We start from the raw sequence: 27,730 nt of genomic DNA, 5'->3' as shown, positions 1-27,730 counted from the left end.
CAAGAAGGAGCGAGGGTGTCATTCAGCTGGCAGGTGGAGGCAGCCGCAGTTGAGATGGTCACGTTCAACCTGGACCCCAGGCTCCAGAGGGCACAAGGGGAAAGGCACACCGAGGAAGCACCCAACAAACAGGGACCAAGATGGCTTCTCAGTGCCATGCTTCATCAGGGATTCCCTCCCTAATCCCCTGGCCAAATCAAACCAATTCATCCTTTTCTTTTTCAGGGATGTGAAAATCTGGGAAATACTATTTTAGGTCAGAGTGGTTTCTGTTTGTTTTTAATTATTTATTTATCAATCAAGTGTGGTTTTTACAGGTTTGTTTATAATTCCTATGTTCTGTGCGCCTGCACTAAACTGAGTATATCCTGGAAGGAAAATAAGTCATTTAGGTTTCTGGATTAGGAGTATCACCTTATAGCGATTCCACCAGGCAGAACGAAAAGACAGGAGGCAGGTTATTCATATGCTGCTTTATTTCTGTAAGGATACACTGAAACGTTAGATGATAATAGCTAATGACAGAATGTAGAAATGAGGCATCAGCTTCTCTAACCACTCCTACAAGAATGTTAGTATGTATTGTCATTACATGTTTACTTTTGATATTGTCTCATTATACTATGTCATATAATAATGTAGAATACAGTAAGTAGGTGATCCTGCATTTCAGGTAAGCGGTAGGTGGAAATCCAGATTTCCTCTTGAGGAAAAGTCCTAGGAATCACAACAGAAGGGACTTTGCAGTCCTCATTAACACATGGACAAAGAGCAGACAACTACTACGTTACAAGGGATTCAACTAGTCACTGTTGTGAAATGTCATATCCATGTTGATGACAGCCCTGGCGCCTGCTCAACTCCCCCTCTAGAGTTTTGCGGTTACTTCTGTAGGATGAATTTCAGCACTGCAGGAACATCTGAGGGGGCTAAAATATTTTCATGCAAGTTTCCAAACCCATAAACTATTTTGCTATCAATTAAAACAAAAATATTAATTAAAAACAATAAAAAGGACAGCAGGGTTAGTTTTGTTAAGCTTCCAGAAGTATTCGTTGTGACGATGTTCCTCTGAAACAGGCTCGTTTTCTCAGGTCTTTCTACACTTCCCAAATCACCTGCATGTTCCATGCTTTAAAGTAGGAACGCTCAGAAAACATGCCACACGGGGAAACCAAACGTTAGTACGGGGAAAGGTCAGTTTAGAATTACAGCTAAGTTCAAATGTTAATTTTCCGGAAATTCGTGTTAGTTATTTGAAAGCACAAAAGAACAGAAGGAAGGGCAGAGTTCTGATGAGGAAGTTAAACCATGCATGTCAGTAGGGTTCTTTTCCTGCTCACAGAAGAGGGTGAGCAGTGAGTTGGAGCAGCCGCTGCAACTCTTGCATGTCGTGTGTCTACACGGCGGGTCCCAGCTGAGGCATGAGAGGCATCTCAGTGGGGGTTTTATCTCCTATGCTTCTTGCTTACATCACTAAGTGGCTAAATGATTAGCACTTTTCTGCTCTATGAGAAACATGCAGAAGAGTCAATCTACCTAAGTTTTCATTTTTAAATTGCAGCCGGACAGAAATTCACTTTGCTGCAGGGTTGCTTTTTGCTAAATGCTAATATGATCACTGTGTGCCCTTATTTGAGTAATACTGTAAAATGGGAGAAAAGACGGAAGGAGAACTTTAAAGAAGGGAAGGACCACTCTTCCCCTATTGATGGTATAGGGCAGAAAGTAAGGACACAAAGAACGAGATTCAAATGCCATTTTACAGGACAGGAGCCCCTGTCAGTTTACAGCTTTTTGGCACAGTCGGGGCAATACACTTGCTCCTGGTGGAAAACAAAGCGCTTGTTGGCCAGATTCACGGAGCATTTTTTGCAGTGGAAGCAGTAGTCGTGCCAGGATTGTCCTTCATAGGCCACCACACTGGAGCCTTTACCAAACCCTGGGGGAAAAAAAAAGAAAAGAAAAGAAAAGAAAACAAGAGAAACAGCTGAATGAATACAGGTGAGGAAACCACGATTCAGAGAGATAAAATGACGACCTGCCCCACTCACAGACCGACAAGCACGCAAGAGCCAGGTCTGCCTGGCTCCCAGACCCCCTCCTCCACTCCATCGTGCACAGTCCCCCACGCCGCCATTGTCCCCCATGCCGCCGCAACCCTGCTGTGGCTCTCAAGGACCTGAGAAGATGCCGGAGCCCGGCCAAGGGCTTCCCTGATGTAAAGACCCCACGTTCCCATGCCACCACGCTATTGCCCTGTGACGCGCACCGACCTCCCAGCATAACCAGTTTCTTTGATTTAGGTCAGGGCCATGACATCAAAGTGGCCACCAGGAGGCAAACTTGGGCTGTTCGTGGGGTGTGCACTTACCGGGCCTCGAGGAGCTGCTAAGCTTCGATTTTTTCTATAAAGAACCACCACCCACGAGGGACAAGTCCTCTCTCCACCCGGATGCCTGCCCCGGAGGTTGGCGCTGGGAAACAGGGTGAGAGGCAAGCGTTTCCCGTGGCACACTGGGGGCTTCCTAGCTTTAGAGACTGGGTGGCTCACTCTTGACACAGTCCTTTTCCCTGAGGATGGCAAAAGTCTTCTCAAATGTACATTTCAAGGCTCCCCGGGAAGATGGGAAAATTGGAGGCAAGGGAAAGGGCCCAGGGCACGTGGATCGCGGCCGCGAGATGAGGAATGAAGTGATTAGCTTTGCTGATCGCAAAAACAAATAAACAGCAAACCAAAAAAAAAAAAGAAACCCTGCCAACAGGCATCTCTGAACTAGCCTTCAGCTATGGGGTATTACAATCCCGGGTTATCACTCTTCGGCCTCCCTTACCCCTTCCCCTTCCCCACCCTCCCTCACCCCCTTCTTTCTACCCTCCTCCCACCCCTCCCCCCAGAATCCCCCTGCAAAGTGGCAGTGCCTGCCGGTGTTGGCTGGCAGGTCTCAGGCTTGTGAACTCTCAGCATTGTTAGTCAACAGTCAGGAAGTGTTCTGTATTGCAAAGGCTAACCTGGCCTGGGGACGAATCCAAACTCTTGGGGGGCCTTTGGGACCACAATAGCAGGGGGAGAAGGGCATTCTCTGGGGGCCTTTGTGGATGAAACCGACGACAGGAAAATGAGAGATGGTTACCATGCGCAAAACCTAGCCTGGCAGACTTAGCAAGGACTCTTTAGCCTACCAGTGATGGGGTTCTTGCATCCAGCACACTTCTTGGCCACAAAGTTCTTGTAGCAATCCACGCAGTAATACTGGTCCTCCACAGCGGTGAAACGCTGCCCAGCCAGCTTCTTAGAGCAGGTAACACACACAAAGCAATCGGCATGCCAGGGCTGATCCTGGTAAGTGATTCCTCCAGATGTGATGGCCTAGACCAGGGAGTGTAGCACCGGATTCAGATTCAACAACCATTTTGTTGAATGCCTACTGCGTGCCAGGCACTGTGCTGGGCGCTTTGGTATACAATATCTCATTTAATCTCCACAACAGCCATGGGAGGCAGGGGCTATTATTATCCCCACTTTACAGATGAAGACACCAAGGCTCGGAGAAGGTGAGCCCCTATGTGAGGTTACACAGCCCCTAAGTGGTGGAGGCAGGCTTCTAGAGCCAGGGCTGCCCAGCTCAGCATGCCATACGGGCCACCCGCACCACCAGGCTGAGGATGCGTACCGACAGCCTGACTTGGCTGTGGCACTGCTTCCTAATCCACGATCTCCTCATCTGTAAAACGGGAATAATAATTCCTACGTCACAGGGCTGTCGTGAGGATGGAATGGGATAGTGTGTGTGGAAGTGCTCTGCAAACTGTCAAACACTTCTAGAAACAACGGTCAATGCAGAACTCCCTTGAAAGCATACCTTGTTGCACTTCACGCAATGCTTGGCAAACTTGGTCTCATGGCAAGTCACGCAGTAGAAGTCCTCCCCTTTAGGGAAGAAGCTTCCAGTCCCGATGACTTGCTTGCAGTTACTACAGGTGAAGCAGTCTTTGTGCCAGACGGTCCCCTTGTACTCCACGTTTTGATCTCCTGCAGAGGGAAGCAATTGGATAGCCCCACTGACAGGCTCTGCAGGGGGCTGCATCCACTCAGCTCCCCTCCCCAGGCCCTCCAGAGGTGAGGGGATGCAGGCCCTGCAGTTACTGGCCTCACACCTCCAACTAACCTACCTGTGTTCTACTTGTGCTTGTGCCAACCCAGGATTTCTGTCATGGGCGGGGACCCCAGCATTATTATTTTAGGATCCAGTGCCTGAATCCCCCACTCCCCCACCTCTATACCCTGCGTGCACTTAGACATTAAATCAGGGACTGCCTGGCCCAGAATGACACCCTGAGGAAGAAGCATGCTTTCATCACTTACTACGCCCAAATGAGAAAGCGCTACATACTGTTCACTTCATTCTGTTGCCACAGGCTGTTCTTGCCAGTGTTCTTTAGTCTCCGAGTGTGTGCGTGTGTGCGAGCATATATGTGTACGCATATATACGTGTATGTATATGTGTACATATATATGCTAAGATCTCAAAGCAGCTCAGAGCAACGTTAGCCCCACCGTGATAAGCAAGCCCACATCACGTCTGCCCTCAGGGCCTCCTCCCTGGGAACCCGGGGTGGGAAGGAGGCAGTACCTGCCACAATGGCCTTGAAGCACCCCTTGCACTTGGGGGAGTCCTCCCGAGTGGTGCACTTGTTGCACAGGATCTTGTTGTCCTTGGCCACAAAGGTCTCATTGGCCAAGGGGTGAAGGCACTTGGCACAGCGGAAGCAGGTGTCATGCCAGAAGCGGTTCTTATAGTGCACCTCCTGGAAACCAAGCAGACAGGGTGGGCCACCATGAGGGGTGCTGGGGGTGGTGGCAGGAGCCCTCCCATAAGGCTGATTTCCCTGGGACTGACCACTGAGATGACACAGTCCCTTACACCTGGGACTGCCCCACAGTGACTGTTCTTATAGGAGGGATGCTGAGGTGAGGATAAAAATCTCACAATTCTTGAAATATTTAGAATGCAATCAAAAGAGCTGGCAAGGGCCTTGGTGCCCATCCAGTCAAGCCCCACATTAAACAGCTCGGGCCACTGTGGCCTGGGGAGTGGAGGAGGCTTCCTTGAGGCCTCACGGTGGCTGCAGTGATGCTGGGAAATCCTAACAGCCAGCTGCTGCTGCCATGGTTGTGGGCAAAGGACACTCCAAAACCCAGCCCTTCCCATTGGCACATGGGGATGCCCGTTACCTTGGAGTCCGCACCGATGGGCTTGCGGCATTCCACACAGGTGTTGGCACAGAACTTGTCAAAGCATTTCAGGCAGCAGTGGTGGCCATCCTTTTGCACATACTTCTTCCCCTGCAAGGGATCCCTGCAGTAGTGGCAGTCAAATTTCTCTGCCATGGTGCCCACCTTGTAGCTGGAGGGACCTGCGGGGGCAAGCAGACAGGACAAATGACCACAGGAAATGCCCCAGCACCCTGAGCAGTGGCTCCCAGAGGCACCTGCACAATGCTGCCTTGGAGTCCATGGGGTCTGAGGACCGAGACCCAGCTTCCCCTTCAGCCCAGCTGACTACCAGGCACCAAGACAACAGATACTTCACTATGATTCCAGGAACAAAAGCACCCCACGGGGCCAGATGGCCGATGGCTAGTGATTCCCTGGGGAGATGGTAGAAGCCCCTGCTCAGATATATCAACTGTGCTGATTCACAAAAGACGCGGAGCGGGGCAAGTGGATCAGAGCCTGTGTTGGCCAAGTCACCAGATAGGGGACAGGATGCTGGGAGGTGTGGCTGAGCAGTGCTATTGTGCCATTGGGCAGTGACCCGATGGAGTGGAGGGGTGTGATGGGGCAGGCAGGCAAGAAGCAGTTGTTTTATACAAAGGAAGTGTGGGGCAGAGGCTCAAAGGGGTGCAGGAAAGCAGGGGCCCCGCCTGCAGGCAGCAGCTTCTCTAAGCCCACCACGTTGTCATCAAGAAGCCTCTCTGCCCGCTTTCAGCTCTTCCTCCGTCTCTTTTTAGGGAGGGTAGTATCCTCTGGAGGCCTCCCGTTCCTCCTATCTATAATATAAATTCTATTCATCAGAATAGAAACTGACAGCTCATTCTGTACCACACCAGGTACCTAAGCAATCCTTGTTAATTTGTTTAAAATGTTTAAATTTACTTGCAATTTAGCAGAAAAGTGTTAAATCCCTGAATAGATCCTAAAGAGTTTTGTCCAAGAGAGTTTACTGCCTTTTGAGGCCAGAGCAATATAGCAAGAGAGGACTTATATAAATGGCTTTGTCAATTGGCATAGGCAAGTTTGGCAACCTTGAATTATCTGTCATAGTCACGGGTGGCTTTGTGACCAAAATCAAACCCTCCCTTGAGTCAAGCAAGTGAGAATCAATATGCTCATAGAAGTGTAACCAGTATTACCATTTGGGATATTTGCTGTCTTAAAAATTATAATCTTAAAATAGAGTCTGGAAAAAATTATTCCAAGAATCCCTTCCACTCCCTCCGTATGAACAACCCCTCTTCCCTCCCTGGTCCCCTCCCCGGCTGTGGCCCTAGACAACACGCCTGCAATCCCAAGCATTACTAAGGCACTCTGCAGCTCCCTTTGCCAAGGCATTTCCTATAGAATCCTGCCACCCAAAAGGTACCAAATATGAGTTTCTATTAGCTTTCAACTTCTTTAAACATATGCTAATTTGTTCCTCTCCCCCGAAAAAGAAATTTGCACGGGTAAATAGATAGCAATTATTTCATTTGTGCAGGAAATACAAGAATTGAGACTACTTTCTAAAACTATCCACAAACATGGTTATTGTGCTAGCAAACATCCAGCGTAATTTAAGAGAGAAAGAATGAGAGAAAATAAATGAGCAGTTGCCTGGTACTCACCGCAGCTCTTCCACTAACTGAAAGCCCCAAAGTCTCACTTTGGGTTCCATTCCCAGGTTTTTTTTATACAAACACATGTCCAAGTTATTTGGATCTTGTTGCCATGAGCAACCAAACAGCAGAGAGTGAGCTAAGGAAACCACACCCTGTGTTTGAGAAGCCGCCTGGGCAAAGGCTGTTGAACTCTCACTCAGAACCAAGCCTCCAAACAAAGGAAATCAGGCCACTGGATGAGCCACAGGGCCTTCTGCCTCCTGCTGACACACAGACCCCCCCTCATCTCTAAGGAGCTGGCAGATGAAGCAGATGAGTGACATTCTTGTGCAAGGACAGTTGCTTAGGACAGTTGTGTCACAAGAGACTTAGCAAGACCAGAGAATGGTTCTAACTTGAACTTTTCTCTAAAAAGCAAACTGGGATGTTCCTTTATATAATGGGTTAGAAACAAAAACTAGAGACGCAATGGACACAGGGCCTATCTCCTTGAACTATGTACTGTTTAGGTAAGGAAGCTTTTAAACTGCTTTTAGCCTGTGTATCTATAGAGAAAAGTACCTGTCCCAGTGACAGCATATGGAAAATCACTCTCCTTAATCCATTCTTGTTGGTCTTTCCAGTGTCACACAGAAGCCTCGTCTTAGCTTTGCCATACTGATAATATTGTGCCCTCAACAAAGACTTGCTTTCTTGTTAAGGGCTGAGTTGAGAAACCAAATAAATCTCCAGTAACAGCAAGTGGCAAGAAATAAATTATCAGTTGCTCCTAAATGCCATTTGGCAGGAAAACAGAATTTGTAAGATTAGACAGCACTGGCTTCCTGCATGACTAGTAACCATTGCTGGTTTAGCCTTTCAGAGACTATCTTCTGGACCATATTTGAAAATCCCTCATTCTCTCTTACCAAGGTCTCTATTTAGTATACAACTTTGAATCTACTCGTTTTAGTATCACTTGCTTTTGATACCTTTATAAGCAGAAATTGATTCCAAATATTTCTAAGTTAAAGTACTATATAAAGTTCCACCTAAGGTGAGTCAAACCTCTTAGTATTTGAGTCCTAGCTTTATGGTAAGAAATACAGGTTAACTAGTGTCATACCAAAGAAAAAACACTAGAAAACACAATGAATGCCATTTAGAAGTAGAGGTTTTGAAGAGAAGGAAAACTGCATTATGGTTCAAAGTACCTGAGAGATCTTAACTGCCATGTTTTTCACACTTTAAAACCACACACTTTCAGTACTTTGATATTACCAGTGCAAAGTTCTTCATTGTTTAGTCTCATAGTTCTAGAACATGACTTGCTCAGAGTTCTAAGCATCCAGATGATAAAATAATTCACAGCTCACCAGTGAAGATAGAAGTAACAAAGGGTGTTGAAAATGTCAGACAATGAAGTCACTGGCCACTGTATCATTCCTATAGTACATGGTCTTAAACCAAGCAAAAGGAAAATTAAATGAATCAACCCCAAGTTAATAGTACCCATAAGAAGAGTTTCATCTCTTGGTATTTTTGAATCCTAGCTTTAGGCAAGATTTTTTCACTCTGAGTTTGAAAACTCTAGGATCACCTTACACCTTAGATTCCCAACCACTCTATACTTAAACCTGCAGTCTGTATCCAGATGGAGAATCATTTCAAAGGGCATATTCTTTTAGAATACATTTCTACAATTCACTTGAGTCCTTTTAATGTGTGTGGAAACAATTAGTCTAGATAAAATAGGCACTTCTAGGAATGTTGGATTTGTTGCATAATAAGTAAACAGGCTAGAAATACTTAAAGTATGTTAACAATGTCTATGTCAAATTCATGAACTTTCGTATTTGTTTTGCAATAAATCAAATTTTAAGTGGAACTCTGGGCAACCTGAATTAGCTTACGTCATGTACATCTAAATTTATGATTATTTGTTACAAAACAATTTCAAACCCTCATGCACGCAGTGTGCTCAGGGTGAAGTTGGAGGAGATACTGATCACATCACAATTTTGTATAAAATATGAATGATGTGCTGATGTGCACAAGACCAAAACAACTCTAAAAAGCCAGCTTATAAATGACAATGCTGAGACACACATGCAAAGATCCTGAGTGTGGGCTCCCTGAGAGTCTGAGCTACTGTCAAGCTTTGACTTCATGAGGAGAGAAAAGCTTGCTCTTTCTTTCTTTCTTTTTTATTTTAGACGGAGTCTCGCTCTGTCACCAGGCTGGAGTGCAGTGGCGCAATCTTGGATCACTGTAACCTCTGCCTCCTGGGTTCAAGTGATTCTCCTGCCTCAGCCTCCCGAGTAGCTGGAACTACAGGCATGTGACACCACACCCAGCTAATTTTTGTATTTTTAGTAGAGACAGGGTTTCACCATGTTGGCCAGGATGGTCTCGATCTCCTGACCTCATGATCCACCTGCCTTGGCCTCCCAAAGTGCATTTTACAGGCATGAGCCACCGCACCTGAGATTACAGGGGTTACAGGCATGAGCCACCGCGCCCATCCCAGCTTGCACTTTCTTTTGTTTGAAATGAGAGAATAGGGAAAAATGAAGATAGCATTTTACCTCTTTGTTGTTGTTGAGACAGGGTCTCGCTCTGTCACCCAGGCTGAAGTGCAGTGGTGCTATCCTGGCTCACTGCAACCTCCACCTCCTGGGTTCAAGCAATTCTCCTACCTTAGCCTCCTGAGTAGCTAGGACTATAGGTGAATGCCACCACGCCTGGCTAATTTTTGTATTTTTAGTAGAGACGGGGTTTCGCCATGTCGGGCAGGCTGGTTTTGAACTCCTGACCTCAAGTCATCTGCCCACCTCGGCCTCCCAACTTGGGATTGCAGGCATGAGCCACCATGCCCAGCCAGCATTTTACCTCTTCTTTTGGGCTCTCTTCAACCTTACAGAATTACATGTACTTAGGCATTTATTTCTTAGGGAATAATTTTTTATCCCCTTAGCTATTTCTAAGTACATGAAATGTGAAGGCCTTTAATCTTCCAGAACTTCTAGATATGTCTGCCTTGACCTATTGCTGTTATCCGGGAATGGGAGTGTCAGCCATCATTGAAGGAAACAATTGCTACACATCATCACAATGCTTCTTCCCTTACCACTTGTCTTTGTGGAGGGCATGTTTGCCCTCGGGCAGCTCTTTGACTAATTTTAATGTCTCGGTGTAGCCCTCATCTGTACATAGTAGGGATGCCAGAGTAGGTATTAGACATGAGCAGGGCAAGAGAGGGCCCCCCACCCAACCAGGAATGTCAGGCAGCCATCAGGTGAAGGTCAGATGGTTGTTAAACTATCTCTCTCTAAAATAATAATTGGTTGCAGCTGGCACCAAGGAAACACGGTTCCCTAATAGACAGAAATACCTGAAACTGATGATCAGCCACGTCCCCATGAGATCTCAGGAGGTGGGTGAGTGGGCTCAAGCACGTGCACTAAGAGGCAAAATGGCGGCGTTTAACTGGTATAAGACCTACCTCTGGGAATGCTCTACTGCTAAGGGAAAAATCGCTTAAAGTAAGCATGCACACAACTTCAGTAAACACCACGCATGTGGCACTTCCCAAGTGCTGGCAGGCCACTGGGCATGCGGACAGCCCACCCCAAGGGAAGAATCAGGAGAGAAGTAATATAACACCCGAATCATGCCAACATATAAAAGCCCAGGTCAAAGGTCAAACCATGCACTTTTTGAATCTCTCAAGTAGCCTGCTTGGTCATCTTCTAAATGTACTTTACTTTCATTCCTGCTCTGAAACTTTATTTTATTTTTTGAGACGGAGTCTCACTTTGTCACCCAGGCTGCAGTGCAATGGTGCAATCTCTGTTCACTGTAACTTCCGCCTCCCAGGTTCAAGCAATTCTCCTGCCTCAGCCTCCCAAGTAGCTGGGATTACATGCGTGCACCACCACGCCTGGCTAATTTTTGTATTTTTAGTAGAGACAGAGTTTCACCATGTTGACCAAGCTGGTCTCCAACTCCTGACCTCAAGTGATCCACCCGCCTCAGCCTCCCAAAGTGCCGGCATTACAGGCATGAGCCACCGTGCCCGGCCTCCTGCTCTAAAAGTTTTTAATAAACTTTCACTCCTGCTCTAAAAGTTGCCTTGGCTTCTCCCTCTGCCTTGTTCTTCCTTGAGGAGGCAAGAAATGAGGTTGCTACAGACCCACAGATTCCCCGCTGCTAACATACTTCGGTGCCGAGTGACTTGGATACATTCCCTAGTGCTAACAAGTGGGGTTTCTCTATGACAAAATGTTCTGCTTATACACTAGGGGGCCCCAGTACCTAATCCAGGGCTTTGTATACAGGAATCACTCAGTATGTGCCTGTTGATTGACAGATGGAGATATGTTACCACAACTAAGTTTCTAAAACTTAGGTATGTGGATAGTCACTGAAAGTGGCTTCTGATCCAATTATCTGAGCCTCTATTTTGTCCATACCAACCCTATTTCAGGACCACACTGATTTCCTTTCTGTAAGGACTTCTTTCTTGGGCCTATTCTCCTCTGCTTTCATGGACTTATGAACCTAATGCAATACGACATACTATTTCCTGATTTTAAAAATCATCTTATATGACGTGTAAGGTGCTGAAGTCTAACCTACACCTTAGGGTCACATAAATGTCCCCTGATTTTCTAAGACAGAAAGCATCATTATTAAATAATTTAATTAAAAAATTAATTAAATTAAAGTTTTACAAGCTTAGAATACAGTTAGAAATGTGGCTGGGTGATAAAATTTTAGACATTTATTCCAAAAGGGTAGCCTGACTTTCTATGCCTGCTTCAAAAGACACATCATTTTCACTTAATAAACAAGCTTCCTTTTTCAGAAAATTCTTGAACTACATCCAACATGCTGAGAGGTGCCTAAATAAACCTCAGTATCTTAATTAAAAGTTTTGGCTTTCAATTTAATCATGTACACATACAAGTAATATAACATTACAACATTTGTTTTTTTCTTTTTTCTTTTTTACTATAAACCTCTCATTAAAGAAGAGTCGATATGTATTTAATAAATCTTGCTTGTGTTTTTACATGTATTTTCTCATGTATTTCTTCCTATTGTTCATCTTCTCCCTCATGCCTGAGTTGCTCAAATTATGAATATTTAAGGAGAATGTGAATATCATGAGTAGGTAGCATTTTTCTATGTGCTTTCCATGAAGGGTGTAATGTACAGTGTAAACAATGAACAACAACCCAAATGGAAAAAAATCAGGTTATTTCAGATCTCTTCTTCACTAAATCCAACCTACCAGTACATTAGTGACTCCACATATAAACACTGGCTTCTAAAGAAAGGGTATAATGCTTTCCTCAGAACATTCAACAAATGGAGCAAAGCCTTAGCCGATGAATAGGACACTTGTGTAGTAGACATGCTAATGCACCTGGAGGTGTCGTCAGACATTTGGGAATAAATACCTAAGTAGCTGCAATGAGACGGAGCTCATGAGTCACGGCTGAAAAGTAGTCTTTCATACAGTTTCATACAAAAATCAGAAAGTGTTTTTTCCCTTCAAAATAGAACGTGTACAGAATGATTCAATGTAATTAGCAACTTCACTGGTATGCTGCATTTAGAAAAAAAACAAATCTTTTTTGGGTCACTGATGTATAACTAATGCCATTTTAGATTATATCGGGTATCAGGAGGGTTCGATATAGATTATTAAAAGAAAAATTATGTGCCACTGAACTTCCTGCAGTCCAGATTCAATTCTAGTACCATTTTGTCTGTATATGAAGATTTTTCATAATGTTGCACAGATTACGTGCAACACAGCCCCTCTTTCATATGGGAAAAAAAGCATTTCTGACCCGGCAGCAAAAGAGCATGTGTTTTTAGTTTCTCCAGCTGTGGTGAAGTAGTAGGCAGTCATTTGGTGGTCATCAAAAGCACAAAATGTTCAGTTTCACTCACTCAAATCTTCTGAATTTTAAGAAGCCAATCCAGTTGGATTACTTTCCTCTCATCCCACCCTCTCATTTTCCATCCCTGCCCTGAGAAAAGACTGGCGGGCTTGTGCGGCCCACTGAGCAGCAGCTGGTGAAGGGAATCGATGGCTGTGTAATATGGCAAGTGACCTGATCCCCCTCCACACCCCAAACCTGGTTTTCGACTTGAAAGGCCAAAGGCTAAAGAAATTGAATCTACATAATTTTGCAGACTGAAAGTCTTCAATGTCAAGAGTATACATTGTTTTTGTCCTTGAAATGTCCTCTCAGTATATGGATAGTCACTAAAAATGGATTTGGATCCAATTATCCTAGCTTCTATTTTGCCCATACTGAGCCCGTTTCAGGGCAACACTGATTTTCTATGAGGACTTCTCTGTCTCATGGACTGATTCTTCTCTGCTTTCATGAATCTATTAACCTAATGCAATACAAACTGCAATTTCCTGAATTCAAAAATCATCTAAAAGGTATAAATAATTGGTCCCATTTAGCCACAGTTATTATAGCCTCCAGACTTACGTACACAAGAACGACATAAGAATTTGGTGCAATTTAAAACCCAAGGTTGGGTATGCTATAAACTTTCTGTCACTATTTAAACTTTTAAACTTTCTGTCACTATTCTGTCACTTAATTAGTAAACAAAATGAGAGTTATTCTACCAGGTAACATGCATTTAAGGTTCATCAGGACAACTAGCACAGCTGACTAGTTTGCCTACACCCAGAGAATGTGTATCTTGGCTGATAACCACAATCTCAAGCATTTGGTACCATGTTTGTGTAACAGCTCCTGAGGGTTGGGAAAAAAAAAACAGACAACTTTTGAACACTTGGGAACAGGGAAGACATTACATATTAATTCATTAAGGTAGGGCATTCCATTGCAGCATATTTAAAACCCCAAAAAGAGAAATTTCCTAAAGTATTTCCATTGTTTAAATATTGACAGGCAATGAGTTTTAAAAAATGATTTTTCAAAAAAAAAAAAAACATAGATAATGACGTCCCTTAATCTGAAAGCTGGGAGACAGGACGAAGTGCCTTCTTTATACCTAACTGTCTGACTTTACCAGCCCCAAGAAAGGGAACCGTTACTTAGGCAGAGGGCCACAGGGCCACAGCCACCCTCCTGGCTTCAAATAACTGGGCTTTTGGCCCCTCAGCCCCTAGTTCATAGATTTCTTGTCGATGGCCAAAGGGCTTCCTTAATTGTAAGGTTACAAAACCAGAAGAAAATGCTCATGTCCCAAGGAGTCCAAAATGTGCCCCTTTTTCTGCTAAAAACAATTAATAACATACTTATCATATCAAAAGGAACATAGCTGTTACTTCGGGAAGATTTAAAACATTGTCAGCAAAAGGGAAGATGTGCTAGGTCATTATGGACTTTCTTAGTTACAAATGTTCCTCCTTCCAGCTCCACATTCGATTTACCTTCTCCAAACACCTTGGATGTAAAGCACTGTCAAGATGAAGAATTGTATCTTATAAAAAAGAAAGCCAAAAATTCCTAACCAGAAAAACCTTTCCTCCCACAATCTCTTATAGTTTCATGAGATGTCCTGAAAAAGGTAAAAATATAGTGGTAACATGTTTATATACTTCTTTTTAAAATAAATCACTCAAACTGTTCATTGTACTTGAACAATATTTTGTCTTTGAAATAGCATGAAAGGCAAAGGCAAAACAGAGACAAGCTATAATTTATTTACTATTCAGACAAGACTAAAATCATTTCATCAAAAACCATCTTTTAGCCCAATGACGGATTCACTGCCCTAACAAAACTGTGCTCAATATAAGATAAAGAGCATGAAGTTTTACCTGAGTGTCTATGGGAAGCCATGGCTCAGAGACCAAGTTCAGGAGCAGCACCTAGACCAGTCTTCCCTCAACCCCAGCTGATAAGGCTGTGGCTCATTTGTGAACATACATTTAAGGGGAAGCGGCTAACACAAAAATAACCGAGAGCAGATGTCCCACCCCTCCCCAGAGATCACAACCTTAATCCCACTAGAAAATTCTTAACCATTTTAGGTGATCCAAGGGAGAAGAATAGGACCCAGTAAAAATACCAAACACTACATATAAATACCTGCGGGGCTACTCAGCATCCAAATTAGCTCCAGAGCCAGAGAGGCCACATAGAAAGTCATCCCTGTACCGGAATAAAATTTGGACTCGGCTCTGGCATAGCTTAACGCTGAGCCAACCTTATTAATCCACTTTATATGCCTCAAGAGCTTGCATTTGGCCCTGTAAATAATACATTTTTGTGCTGTTAATGATAAAAGTAACTCTAAGAGATAGACTTATGTTACCAGTGTAACTCAAGGAGATTAGACAGTATGAATATAGAGATTAAGGAGATTATAGATGTTGTCACTCTATGTCCTCCTTAGTATGTTCCAGAGATCAGCAGATTACTGTACAGGAAAGGAGAGTGATCCTAATCTCCCCACCTCCTTAATGGCAGACAGCACAGAACAAGATGGGGAGACTATGCCTATCCCCATCACACACACAATGAAGACATTTTGTCTCACAAACTCAACCTCTTGTTTTTCAGCATCAGGGACAATAAAAGGAAAAACATGAATGAAAATGAAGACATCAACCTAAAATGTTGTAATAGCTCAACAGGCCATCAGATGTCTGGGGGCTGGCTATTAGGAGCATGTTCTAGGAAAAGAAAGCCCCCAAGTCCCTCCAGGACCTTCTTCCACATTCCTTCCCTGGTCTTACCCTTAGCCCCCTTTCCCTCACTCCCACCTCACTGGCCTCCTCACTGTCCCCTGTGCCCAGAGTCATGGTTGTTCCTTTCCCTACTTCAAGTCTGCTGGTATTGCACTGATTTCTCTCCTTGCTGTCTGATCTCCTGCTTTGCTCCATGAAGGCAGGGATTTAGTACTGGAGCTCACTGCAGTGGCCCCAGAGCCTAGAACACTGCCCACCTCCCAGGAGGCTCTCAATAACTATTCCTTGAAAGAATGAACTAAATAACTGAAAAATCCATCAAGCCTCCAAAACATAGTCCCACCTGCAATCCTGAAAGTGGTTTTGGCCACTCAACTTCAAGGAAGGCAGCTGACCTTCTCGCTGGTACAGACACCTTTATAGCCACTGTCTTGTTTAAGTGGTTTTGGCCCTATTCACACATCTCCCCTACCAGGTTGAGGGCCAGGGCAGTGCTTTGCTTGTCTTCATGTTCCTATAGCACAGAGTAGGTGAGCAGTAAATGCTCCATGAATAAATGAATGAATGAGTTCCCCAATTCTTACGATCTTCAAATGTTTAAGGAAAAGTTATTCTAAAAGACAACTGACATCAGTAACTCCCAGTTAGCTAGAAAATGACACAATAAAAGCCAGGTTGTTACGAGTAAATTTATTACATGTTAGAGGAAAAAAATAAGCCTGGGAAAAGAAGAGAAGCTACACTGTGCTCTGGCTCCACGCCTTTCTAGTCTCTTTCTTATCCAGCCTGATTAAATTATGGTGCGGAGATTAGCCAGTTGTAACAACACCACACCCCTAAAATAAACTGAAACTTTTCACCTAGAGGAAATTCTCTTACTTTATTAGATGATTAACCTTAATGAACCCTGAATTTTTTATTTTAGCAAGGTATATTTTTAGGAAGAGCCCATGTATGTTGAAATGCCTCTCTTGCAGCGCTGTGAACAATAGGCTTGGTGTGCCAAATACTTTCCTTTAGGAAGTCAATTCCTGTTTCAAGCTATGCATCAGGAAGTGTCTTCTTTTAGGCAAGTATGGTAGTTCTTTAGGTTTCTGATCATTTTGAAAAGCGACAACAGAATATGGATAGACAGCTTTATGAAAGTATCAAAAAACAAATCTGTTTTGCCTAAAATACAAGAGAAAATTCAAAGACAAGAGAATCACTTTTTGACCACCATGAATTAGTCAACTATGACCAGCCAGGATGGACTGGGAGCTTGGGCCTGCAACAATAGCATTTATTCCAGTTATTTCCATTTCCATCAACCAGGTAACTCTGCCCTCCTAAAAACTTCATGAAGCATGACCACTACCTGCTCTGACATCTGGCCCTACTGCAGATGTCCTCAAGCCACAGAATTAGACCTTCCACAAAACCAAGATAGAAACAGCCCCTTGCATGATGAGAAACAATTTCTTAGGAAGAATAGTTGGTAACTTTGTCCTGTCTTGGATCAGTGGCTCAGAACCCTTGCTGGCTATTTCACAGGTACCTGGAGTCACGGGTTTCATTGGCATATTAGTCAATCTTGTTACATATTAACAGTATGATGTTTAATAATATCTTTAAGAATCACTGTACTGTTTACAAAGCACCTTTATATACTATTGGTGGAGTTGGCTGGTGTTTGGGAGCAACTCTCTTTGGTGTATGATGGTTACATTTCAGGCCTTCTAGTCTCACACTCTAGCAGTATCCGGACGCTTTTTTCAGTGAGTGCTAGGTATCAAACTCCCTGTTTCCCTTCCATGTGACCCTCTGCAAATCATTTACTTCAGGGTTTATCTACACATCCTTATGGTCCTACTATCTGCAGATGCATTATGACCTATTGTTGGGTTAACCTGTAGATAATGCCGCCCCAGCCATTGCTTTATTGTATATGACAAGCATTTATTGGACAGATGCCCTACTATGTGGTGCAAGGTATTTTACTGGTCACAAAGAATAAAATACAGTCCTTACTTTCAAGTGTAACAAGATAAATATGCAAATGACTACTATGCAAGGCAGAGCCTTACAAGTATTACAAGAAAGGTATAAAGTGTTACTGAGATTTATCACAGGGAGAGATCACATCTGGTTTGGAGATCAGAAAAGACTTGATGGATGTCACGGCATTTGACCTGGTCCCTGAAGAATGATTAAGACTTTGGCATGCAGACAAGGGGGAGGGAGTGTTCCAAGAAAATGGTACCATGTCACCTAAGGTATGAGAAAAACACAGGACGTGTTCAAGAAGCAGGATGCAGCTGGGGGGGTTGGGTTGTGACAGAAGCACAAGATAAGGAAGTAGTGGGACCGAAAGCTAGAGAGGAGGGAAAGCCACACACGGAGGATCTTTCTGCAACTGGTGCAAGGGGAGAATGAGATGGAGTCATGCAAGCAGTGATAAGAAGAGCAGATCTCAGAGAAGAGAGAAGGCAGGGAAGACAGCACAGGGTAATGCAATTGTCCACTGAGATGCAAGGAAAGACTGAAAGAATGAGAGGCAGGGGCAATGGGCATGGAAAGGAAAAACTAGATGTAAGGGACACTGTGACAGGGCTACAAGAACTGAAAGAAGGGGAAGGAGCCAAGGATCTCTCTGAGGTTGTGACTCTGGGTGACTGGGAAAATAATGGGGAATATGGGAGGCAGAGCTGGTGTAGGGAAGAATGGCACTTTATTTTAGACTTCACAGTGAGTTTCTTCTGAGATGTCAATAATGAACCCCCTTTAATGGGATCCCAGTTATCAAGGAGCGAGAGAGAACAGTAAGATTACAGTAGAATCACGTTTGTGGGATTTCTCACACTGCAATCTAATCCTAGACTCTCTACCTCAGAAACACCACTGGGAGGATCAAACTTCAAAAGTTCAAAGTGGTGCAACCGAAGAATCAAACATGGCAAATTCAGTGACCCACTTAGCCCACATTTCAGGACTTCCTCACTCACAGCTTGACTTGTGGTCACCCTTCTCCCTTTACTAGATTTTTCTTTTCCTGAAGAAATTTCCAAATGGTTAAAAACTTATTCAGACAATTACTGGCCATTAGTCATGGCCAGGGGCAAGAGGCTGATAACAAACTGTAATGGAGTCTTTGTGGATTTATCCGTGGTTTCATGTCCAGTTGTTTTTTTTTTTTACATGACTCTTCTTTCCCTCATATCTACTACTAATAAATTAATAGACTGCAAGTTTTTTTCTCAATATAATTTTGTCAGGCTACTTAATCCCTCTGCCAACAATTTCTCCTGAGTGAGTCCAACTGCAAGATTAAGGCAACTAGTCATGCACTATGATATGATGTGATTCAATGTTGAGCTCTCCGGAGTATTTCTTGTCCTATGTACTCTTGCCAGAAAAAAGCTCAGAACAGCTTCAGCCATCTCATGTTCCTGTCAATCTTTAAGGTGGGAAGAGTACTTTTTCCTACTGACACGTCCAATTTTGCAAAGTCACTGCTTAAATGTCACAATTCATGGCATACCCATCAAGAGAGTAAAATGAAGGAGCACCCCTGGAACCCCAAGAGGGGGGATTTGGTCATGTAAGGTCCTAATGAAAACAAACCTGAAATTCAGCCTCCCCAGAGGGTCTCTGAATCTCAGAGAAAAGGAAAAGGTATGAAAGAAGACCTGTAACAAATGAGAAGATACATGAAATAAAGGACACTGTAAACAGCAAAGCACCTGGAAAATGCTAATTAACTCCACTGAAGACCTGTTCATTTCACAGTTGACCAGGGCTTAGAATTTTCCTTATAATATTCACAGAGAGATTACGAAGCATGAGCCATGGCCCCTGTCTTTTGATTTTTGGTAATGCCATGATCAGTAACAGTTTTAAATGTCTCTTGTCCCCAAAGTCTGTGCCCTTCCTGTGTTACTACTAGACTTTTACCAAGAGGTAGGAACTATCCTAACCACATCCTACAGATACTTTATGGGCCTATAACCAGAAATCACTATCAGGAAAACACCGAAGAAATGACTTTCAGAGCATGCCTAGGATGATATTTTTCAAAAAACAGAAGTGGCAAAAAAGTAAAAGAAGTAAAGAAAACAGAAACCAGAAAATGTTTTAGAAAGAAATATATAACATAAATACAGAATCTAAAATCAAAGGAAAATAAATGTTTCAGGAAACTGAGAAGCTGGTAAGGATAAATCTTTGTCACATTTTAGATGTTAAAATTCTCTTTCAGTTTATTTCTACCACCTACTTGTGACATATCTGTTTTATTTCCATATTGCCATGTACCATGACTCAAAACACCCTTTCGACCATGCTAAGTCCTGGCATTCACCAAGCCCACCTTTTATGAACATTTCAAGCCTCTGATAAATGCTTAAGGGCTAAACATTCCATGACCCTATTCTATAATTTACCCAGCTGGTTAATATCCATAATAGGAAAGAAGAGCAAATCAAATAAGGTTCCATCCATACCTTTATTCTTAATGCTGATAACTGAGATCGACTGCCTTGTTCAGGGATGTTATAATAATTCATGAGCTCTGCTTCATTGTGTGAAACATCAAGGATAGTAACATACGATCTATCTTTATTTACCAAAAAGCTATAATTAATACATTACTTTATTATGCACTGGTGTTTTCAAACCCCAAATAGAACATAGCCCTAGAATTCAAGGTAAAGGTTGAAAAGACTCATGAGTGGTTCTCTGGGGTTTGGTCAGCAGATCATCTGAACCTAACATGGTGCACGGAAGTGGAAGCATGAACACAGCAGAAGGAAAGAGATCAAGCCGTGACCTGGATGTCACTCAGGAAGTCTATATTTTGTTAGGCAATAGCATTGTCTATTTTGATAGCAGGGGAAATCCAGATTTCCAGAGGACTGAAAGTACATAAAGTGAAAGCTCACTTGGCTCCCATCTGCCAAGTTTCCCCGAAGGCCATCATTTGACTGCCTGAGCAGTGTCTTGATTCAGATTCAATGCAGGAGTAACCACAGGTGGACAGAGGAAAGCGGTGGCCCACAGTGATTCGTATCTGAGAGAGCAAATAGGAATAACTTTCTGTGGAAGGAGCTCTTCTGTTGTGCCAGGACAGGCACTGTTTTGTGAAAACTCAGCTGCAGAACCAGAGTGATCCTGTTGGTGTGTGGTCTGCCATTAGATTACCACCCTCAATGGCAGCTTGTCTTCCCTGTTTGTCAACCTGTGCATGGTAAGGACAGAGTATAGGCTCCTCCACAAGTTGGAGAGGCTTGGCGGACCTGAAGATAAAGTGGGCCAGGTCTGAGGGTGTCTCCAGCTTCATAAAAATGGCATGATAGAGTTGGAAATGGTCTTAGATACCACCTAATCCAATCACCTCATTTTATAGATGGAAAAGCTGAGGCCCAGAGATGGAGAGATGACCTGCTTCCCTGAGTTAACAGCTGCTCCAGGTCTAGAAGCTGAGTGTCTGGACTCCGAAGGCACTATTCCTTGTACCATATTAGCAAGGGATCTTTACTCATGACAATGTAAACCTTAGGAATGCTATGTATGGTAAAGGGGGTTTGTTATCCCTTGACTTTATATTCATCAACAGAGGTTAAGCTGGGTCACAGACCCTGAGACTAAGGGACAGTTGTGTGTGTAGATGACACATTTTGCAGATTCTCTCAGGCAGCAGCAAGAGTCCAGTCAAGTTATCTCAGCCACAGTTATGGTTAATGCTGGAGTCTCTTAGCCTACTCTGGTTCGAGAGGCCGCCTGATTCGCGAATCGTTCTTTGCTCAATTAAACCCTATTAAACTTAAAAAGAAAAACAAAGTTTATGGATAAACTTTGGCTAACTTGGAAGCAGTAGTTGACGCAGAGCTGAGAGAGATATGGACTAGGTTGGATGCGGAAGCAGAGGCTCTACCTAAACAGCTGACACTTAAGGAACAAGAGTGAGTGATTTCAAAGCCCTTGAAGTCAAACAAGTTCACCATGCCAGGGAGCAAGTACATGAAACAGAATGACAGGAACACGAAGTCCAGAAAGGAGAACGCAAGGAGAGTCTGCAGCTAGAGGAGCAGAAGCCACCAAAGGACATGTACGTGGAAAGATCACACCCCATTCACCTCACATCCCCGCCCTTCTTGCTCATTTCCAATCAGTGTGATAATCAACAAGAACAAACATGGGAAGTAGGTACCTAACTGGTATAAATAAGACCAGATTATCTAAGGTACAGAGAGTGAAACAAGGAGTGATTGTCCTATTGCATTCAATGAAATTCAGGTAAAACGGTTTAGACTGGACCATAACTATTTTTGAAGGCTTCCATGAAAGAAATTTAAGGCTTAACTTTATATGAGATTGGTTGAACAATTAACATGGTTAGTTCCAAGACAAATAGTGGGAAATTTGCCCTGAGATTAGTATATCTATTTTGTAATGATTCAAGATAATATAGTGCAGTGGCTAAGAGCACAGACTGAAGCCAGAATATCTAAATTCGAATCCTGCCTCTATCACTTACTGGTTGTATGACATTGGCAAGTTTCACTTAACTTCTCTGTGACTAAATTTGCCCATCTGTAAAATGGGGATGATAATAGTACCTATGTAAAAGGGTCATTGTGAGAAATACAGCAGTAAATATTTGCAACATTTAGAACAGTGTCTGGCACACAGTAAGCACTATATATTATTAATTCAACTACACGCTAAAAATGTGGCTGACCCAAGCAGCAGATTCCTACAAATAGAATTTATCAAGTTTACTAATTCACAGGGGATATGTGGAAAAGAGATAAGGGCTCAGGATGTTGGCCAAGAGCCCAGCTGCAAGGACCATGGGCCTGAGAATGACTGGGGCAGCACAGAGCAAAACTCAAAGTCCTAGGGACTCAGAGGAATTGGCCTCAGCAGCTTGACAGCCCAGTGGAGACAGCTGTGGACTCAACATGGGTCAGGAGGGTTTATGAACAGATGATGGAGACCTGGGGAGAACAAATCTCTGCTCTACTGATCCTCTAATGAAATAAATACCCAATAGGTCTAGGTCACCTGTCCAGTCTTGAGCTGCAGAGGGTCTTCCCTACATCCTCCCTGCCAGGAAAGGGCCCAGTGGATAATTAGACCTTTTCTGGCTAGAGTCAATAAACTTTCCAACACAACAAATAAGGGTTTACCTTATGAGCACTAATTCATCAGGCAGGCCACCCTTGATTCACATCTCTGAGCTTAAGTTGGCTATAAAGGCCAACAATGAAAAGAGGCTACCTATATGCAGCTCCGGCCAGAATGCAGATTAGCATCATATTATGTGAGTTAATTCTGAATAAATGCCAAGGACATGGATCTAAAAGACCCTATCTCATCAAGCCACTTACAGAAAGGACTCTGCAGCTCAGGAGATGAGGCTGTTTGTGCCGAGACATAGCTTGGGTGAGTACAGCAATGCCCAAGGTCCCAGGGGTGGCAGAACCAAAATATGCACCATCTACCCGACTCTTGACCAAAAACACGTTGTGGTCAATCCCCCATACCCACCCCAAGATGAACTCCGGCTAAAGCATCTAGAGTTGGGATGACTGTAAGAAGACTATTATCTGACCATTGTGTAGACAGACCATTGCCATATGTCCATAATGACCCAGCACCTCACATCCCCACCCAAAAGAAACCCCGGACCTCTTAGCTGTCACTCTCCATGCATGAGCAGTTAGTGACTAGGATCAGAGAGGCTATATTTTCAGGTCCACAGATCTCATCCCAGAACCCCAAAGTTAATCTCCTCCTATAATAGGCTCCCTAAACCCTGTGCCTCAGCTCACTGCAGGAGAACACAAGGAAGGGAACAGGGGCATATCAGCCTAAGGAGGCAGGGACAGCTCTGGGATGAGCTGTGAGGAGAGAAAGGGCACACTGGTCCAAAAGATTCTCTGAGGCTCCGTACCTCCTCTCCTACTGGCACAGCCTGGGCAAGGCCTGCAGCTACAACATCTCAATTCCAGATAATCACACATTCATTCTTTAGTTATTTTACCCAAAATTTTATCAATCAGGGCTTCATTTGGGTTAACAATCTTCACTTATAAAATGAAATAATTCCAGGTGAGTGTGAGTGAAGGTAGCTAAAGAACATGAAGTCCTTTGTCATTATAGAGATAATATGTAAAATATTTTAGAATAAAAACATTTCTTAGGTGAAAACTTTAGTTGTTCATTGTTTTATATGTTCACAGTGATTCTTTAAGTTTCCATGTTCATGACTTCAAGTTGTTTTGCTATGTTATTTTATTTATTGAGATATAATTTACATGCCTGTGCTTTGGGAGGCCAAGGCAGAAGGATTGCTTGAGGCCAGGAGTTCAAGACTAGCCTGGGCAACATAGTGAGACCCCCATCTCTAAGTAAAATTTAAAATAATTTATATATCATAAAATTCACCTTTATAAAGTGTAGAATTCAGCAGCTTTTAGTATATTCATAATGTATATCAATCATTACCACCATCTGATTCTGCATTTTCATCACCCCCAAAGAAATCCTGGACCTCTTAGCCATCACTCTGCATACCCCACCCCCATCCCCTGGGAACCACTAACCTACTTTCTGTCTTTATGGATGTGCCACTTCTGGCAATGGAATCATACAATATATGGCCTTCTGTGGCTGATTTCTTTCACTTAGCATAATGCTTTCATAAAAATGGAATCACACAATATGCAGCTTTTTGTGGCAGATTTCTTTCCCTTAGTATAATGTTTTCGAGGTTCATCCATGCTATAGCATGCATCAGTACTTCAGTTCTCTTTATGGCTGAATAATAGTCCATTGTACAGATACACCACATATTGTTCAACCATTCATCAGGTAATGGACACTTGGGTTATTTCCACTTTTTAGCCACTATGAATAATACTGCTGTGAACATTCTTTTTTTTTCGCATGGGTTTATTTCCAAAGATGTATTTTTGAAGAAGTATGAAAGAATACATAGTGAAAAGTATTCTTCCCCCTATCTATCCCCAGACATTTACTTCCCCCTCTCCACTGACAACCAATGATACCAGTGTCTTCTTTATGCTTCTGGAGATACTGGGCTTATAAAAGATAGGCAGCTATATATATTTTTTTTCCTCTTTTTTTAAAAAAAACATAAATAGTGGTATACTATACATATTCCTCTGCACCTTGCTTTTTCTATTAATTCTATTGCTGGTTCTATTTATTTATATTCAGAGAATTTTCCTTGTCAGTACGTAAAGAGCTTCTACTTTTTGAACATGTACATAGTATCCAATTGTGAAGCTATACCACAGTTAGTCTCTTATTGACAAATATTTATCACAAACAATGCTGTAAGAAATCTATCTATCTATCTATTTATCTATCTATCTATCTATCTATCTATATATATATTTTTTTTTTTTTTGAGATGGAGTTTCGCTCTGTCACCCAGGCTGGAGTGCAATGGTGCGATCTCGGCTCACTGCAACCTCTGCCTCCCGGGCTCAAGCGATTCTCCTGCCTCAGCCTCCTGAGTAGCTGGAACTAAAGGTGCGTGCCACCATGCCCAGCTAATTTTTGTACTTTTAGTAGAGAAAAGAGTTTCACCATGTTGGCCAGGCTGCTCTCGAACTCCTGACCCACCCACCTCGGTCTCCCAAAGTGCTGGGTAGTACAGGTGTGAGCCACTGCGCCCAGCCTTGAAATATATATATATTTTTTAAAGATAGGATGAACCAACTAAAAACAGTAGTAAGTTAGTTTAATCAGACTGCTTTCTTCTAACCCCCAAAAGAGATCAGCAGCACTAAAGGAATGGGAGTTTTGATTTACAAGGAAAGGGAGAGAATAAAAGGAAAGAGATGAAAAGATCTGGAGTGGATGAGGGAGCACCCACCAAAGTTTACTGAAATGGCACATTGTTTTTGTTCATGCAGAGAGGATGCCATCTGGAAATCCCATGCCAGCTATGTGAAGGTTACCCTCAGCTAATCAGCCACCCAGAGAGGAAGTGGCTTTTGATTCCAAATCCATGCTCTTTGCACCAAAACCCACGATGCCTTGCCAATGAACTAAAAAACAGTAAACTCAGCAAAACGCCGATACTGACAATGCACACAACATATCCTCATGCAGTGCCACACCATGATGGATTAGTGGCAATGGAGATTATACTTCTCAAAATTAAAGAGGCAACTTAGTGTGCATCAAGTCTTCAGGCTGAAAAGTTATAAACTACATATAGTATTTGAGTTTCAAATGTTCATGCTGTCTTCCTTATCTATTTTAAAAAATGAAAGGTGGCTTCTCAGCTGGGGATTATAATGGAGCAAGCCCAGCTGGGCACAAGCCCTTCTGGACGATTAGACTGGCAACATGTCACTGATGCATACCACCAGGGAAGTGCACAGCTCTGAGTCATAGGTCTGACCTTAAAACTGCATTCTGGGAAAACAAAACACCATCCACGTTCATTATATAAATCTGTCATGGATTTTTCAACTCCGTCTGCATCAGAGTTTTAAATTAACCCTGTCATTGTTTTTTCCTAAAAGTAGAGGAGTAGCTTGATGTCTCTGGCCTCAAAGGTCAGTCTTTTCTGAAATGGGCACTTGTTTTCTTAAAGGTCACATAACTAATTGAAGCCAGGTGACCCATGTTCTATGACTATTTGTCACTGATTTCCTAACTTAGATTGCACCTCCCTGTCTTTACAGATAAACAAGAAAGAGAAACGTCACCAGCACCCCCACTCCATTATCAGTGAATATTTTAAAAAACTAACTATGGACTTCAGAAAAGGGGTTGATGTTTATAAAGCAGCTTAATAGATGAGACCGTTTTAAAATTAAGTACACTGGCAGCTATCTTTGTTAGATGTTAAAACAGGGATCCCCAGCCATGTCATGGCAATTCAGTGTGGCAAAAACCAGGAGTATTATAAGAACTGCAAGACCTAATTAATTTTAATTCCCTTCCAACTGTCTACTCATTTAATACCATAAGTAAATGCTAAAGCCTATATAAATTATCATACTGGAACAGGAAATGTACAGAGAAGAGATTAATTCAGGAATTGTGAAACAGGATACTGATTTTAAAACACTTTTAGCAAATTCAAAAATCAATTTAAAAATTAACGTCATAAAATTAAATTAACAATATTTTTATACTGTTAAATTTTATACTGTTAGAATTTTAAATTGATTTTAAGCTTTCAATTAATGAAAATAACAGTAAATGTTTTTGACTTTATTGTGTTGTAACCCAAGGAAAGCACACTAGACTTAGAATCAAAAATCTCAAATGCAATCTCTGACTCTGCTGAATTGCTTACAAGCCAAGTTATTTTTTCTTCCTCATCTATGAAATGGGAATATTAATATCTGTCTTGCTTTCCCTATTGAATTGTTTTAGGAATGAAATTAAATAATATATGCCCAAGTACTATACAAACTTTAACATAACATAATATGGTCATTAAAGAAATATATATATAAATCAGGCTTTGTACCCAAGTAGGTAATGTCTTTTGATTTTTCAAGTAGACTTAATTTTTCATATGACTCACACAATTTTCACAATAAACACACATACATTTATCATATACTATAAAATCTAGTGGCAGGTCATTGTGAAAAGACTGGCAATCCCCATGATAGGAATTCCCTCTCTTTCATATCAGCCTAAACTTTCAATGATACAGAATTTAGAAAATACTAATATGGCTATTTTAGTTTTACTTAAAGTCTAGCTATTTAATCCTCTTGTATTTAGTTAATATTTAATTATTTGAAAAGGCACAAGTAGCTCGGAATAAATGTATAATAAGCAAGCTCCATAAAATCTTGCTTCTTCGCTTTGATCTAAAAATCAAAAGCATACTCCTCTGCATATTTGTACGGGGTATTTTTAGTTGCTTCAAGTAACTGACATGGTTTAGCCTCCATTCCTCACAAAGAAAATAACTTGGAAAGCCCTCAACAAAAGAAAAAATTAAGCCAAGGTTAGTTATAGGACTTTCATTTCGGAAAAATTAAAATAAGGAACACTTTTTATTTCTGTTGTTTAAAGGGCTGGAGATTTAGTAACAACTTGAAGAAGTGAGTTAATCCCTTTGTAACACAGCCAGGATAGGGTTTATTTTCCTACTGTTATGGTGGTAACTTAGAA

At 42.5% G+C, this 27,730-nt stretch overlaps 1 protein-coding gene across 10 annotated transcripts in view; it reads right to left on the bottom strand.

Annotated features, from left to right (window-relative positions):
* Positions 1-458: 458 nt before the first annotated feature.
* FHL1 (four and a half LIM domains 1) overlaps positions 459-27,730 on the bottom strand; it is a 64,040-nt gene continuing 36,768 nt past the window's right edge. For 2 of the 10 annotated variants that reach the window (XM_063703130.1, XM_019019179.4), the window contains 6 exons: positions 5,237-5,418; positions 4,635-4,809; positions 3,864-4,033; positions 3,184-3,370; positions 2,375-2,574; positions 459-1,942 (listed from right to left, as the gene is read on the bottom strand). In XM_063703130.1, coding sequence (XP_063559200.1) covers positions 1,859-1,942; positions 2,375-2,574; positions 3,184-3,370; positions 3,864-4,033; positions 4,635-4,809; positions 5,237-5,418 — 998 coding nt within the window. In that variant the 3' untranslated portion in view covers positions 459-1,858. Of the gene's footprint in view, positions 1,943-2,374; positions 2,575-3,183; positions 3,371-3,863; positions 4,034-4,634; positions 4,810-5,236; positions 5,419-6,888; positions 7,014-14,692; positions 14,928-27,730 lie in introns of those variants that run through there. The other 8 variants (XM_004064927.5, XM_063703131.1, XM_004064925.4 and 5 more) reach the window with 7 other exon arrangements.

Source organism: Gorilla gorilla, chromosome X (assembly GCF_029281585.2).
Source record: "Gorilla gorilla gorilla isolate KB3781 chromosome X, NHGRI_mGorGor1-v2.1_pri, whole genome shotgun sequence".
Lineage (NCBI taxonomy): Eukaryota > Metazoa > Chordata > Mammalia > Primates > Hominidae > Gorilla > Gorilla gorilla.
This window is presented reverse-complemented; position numbering and strand designations above follow the sequence as displayed.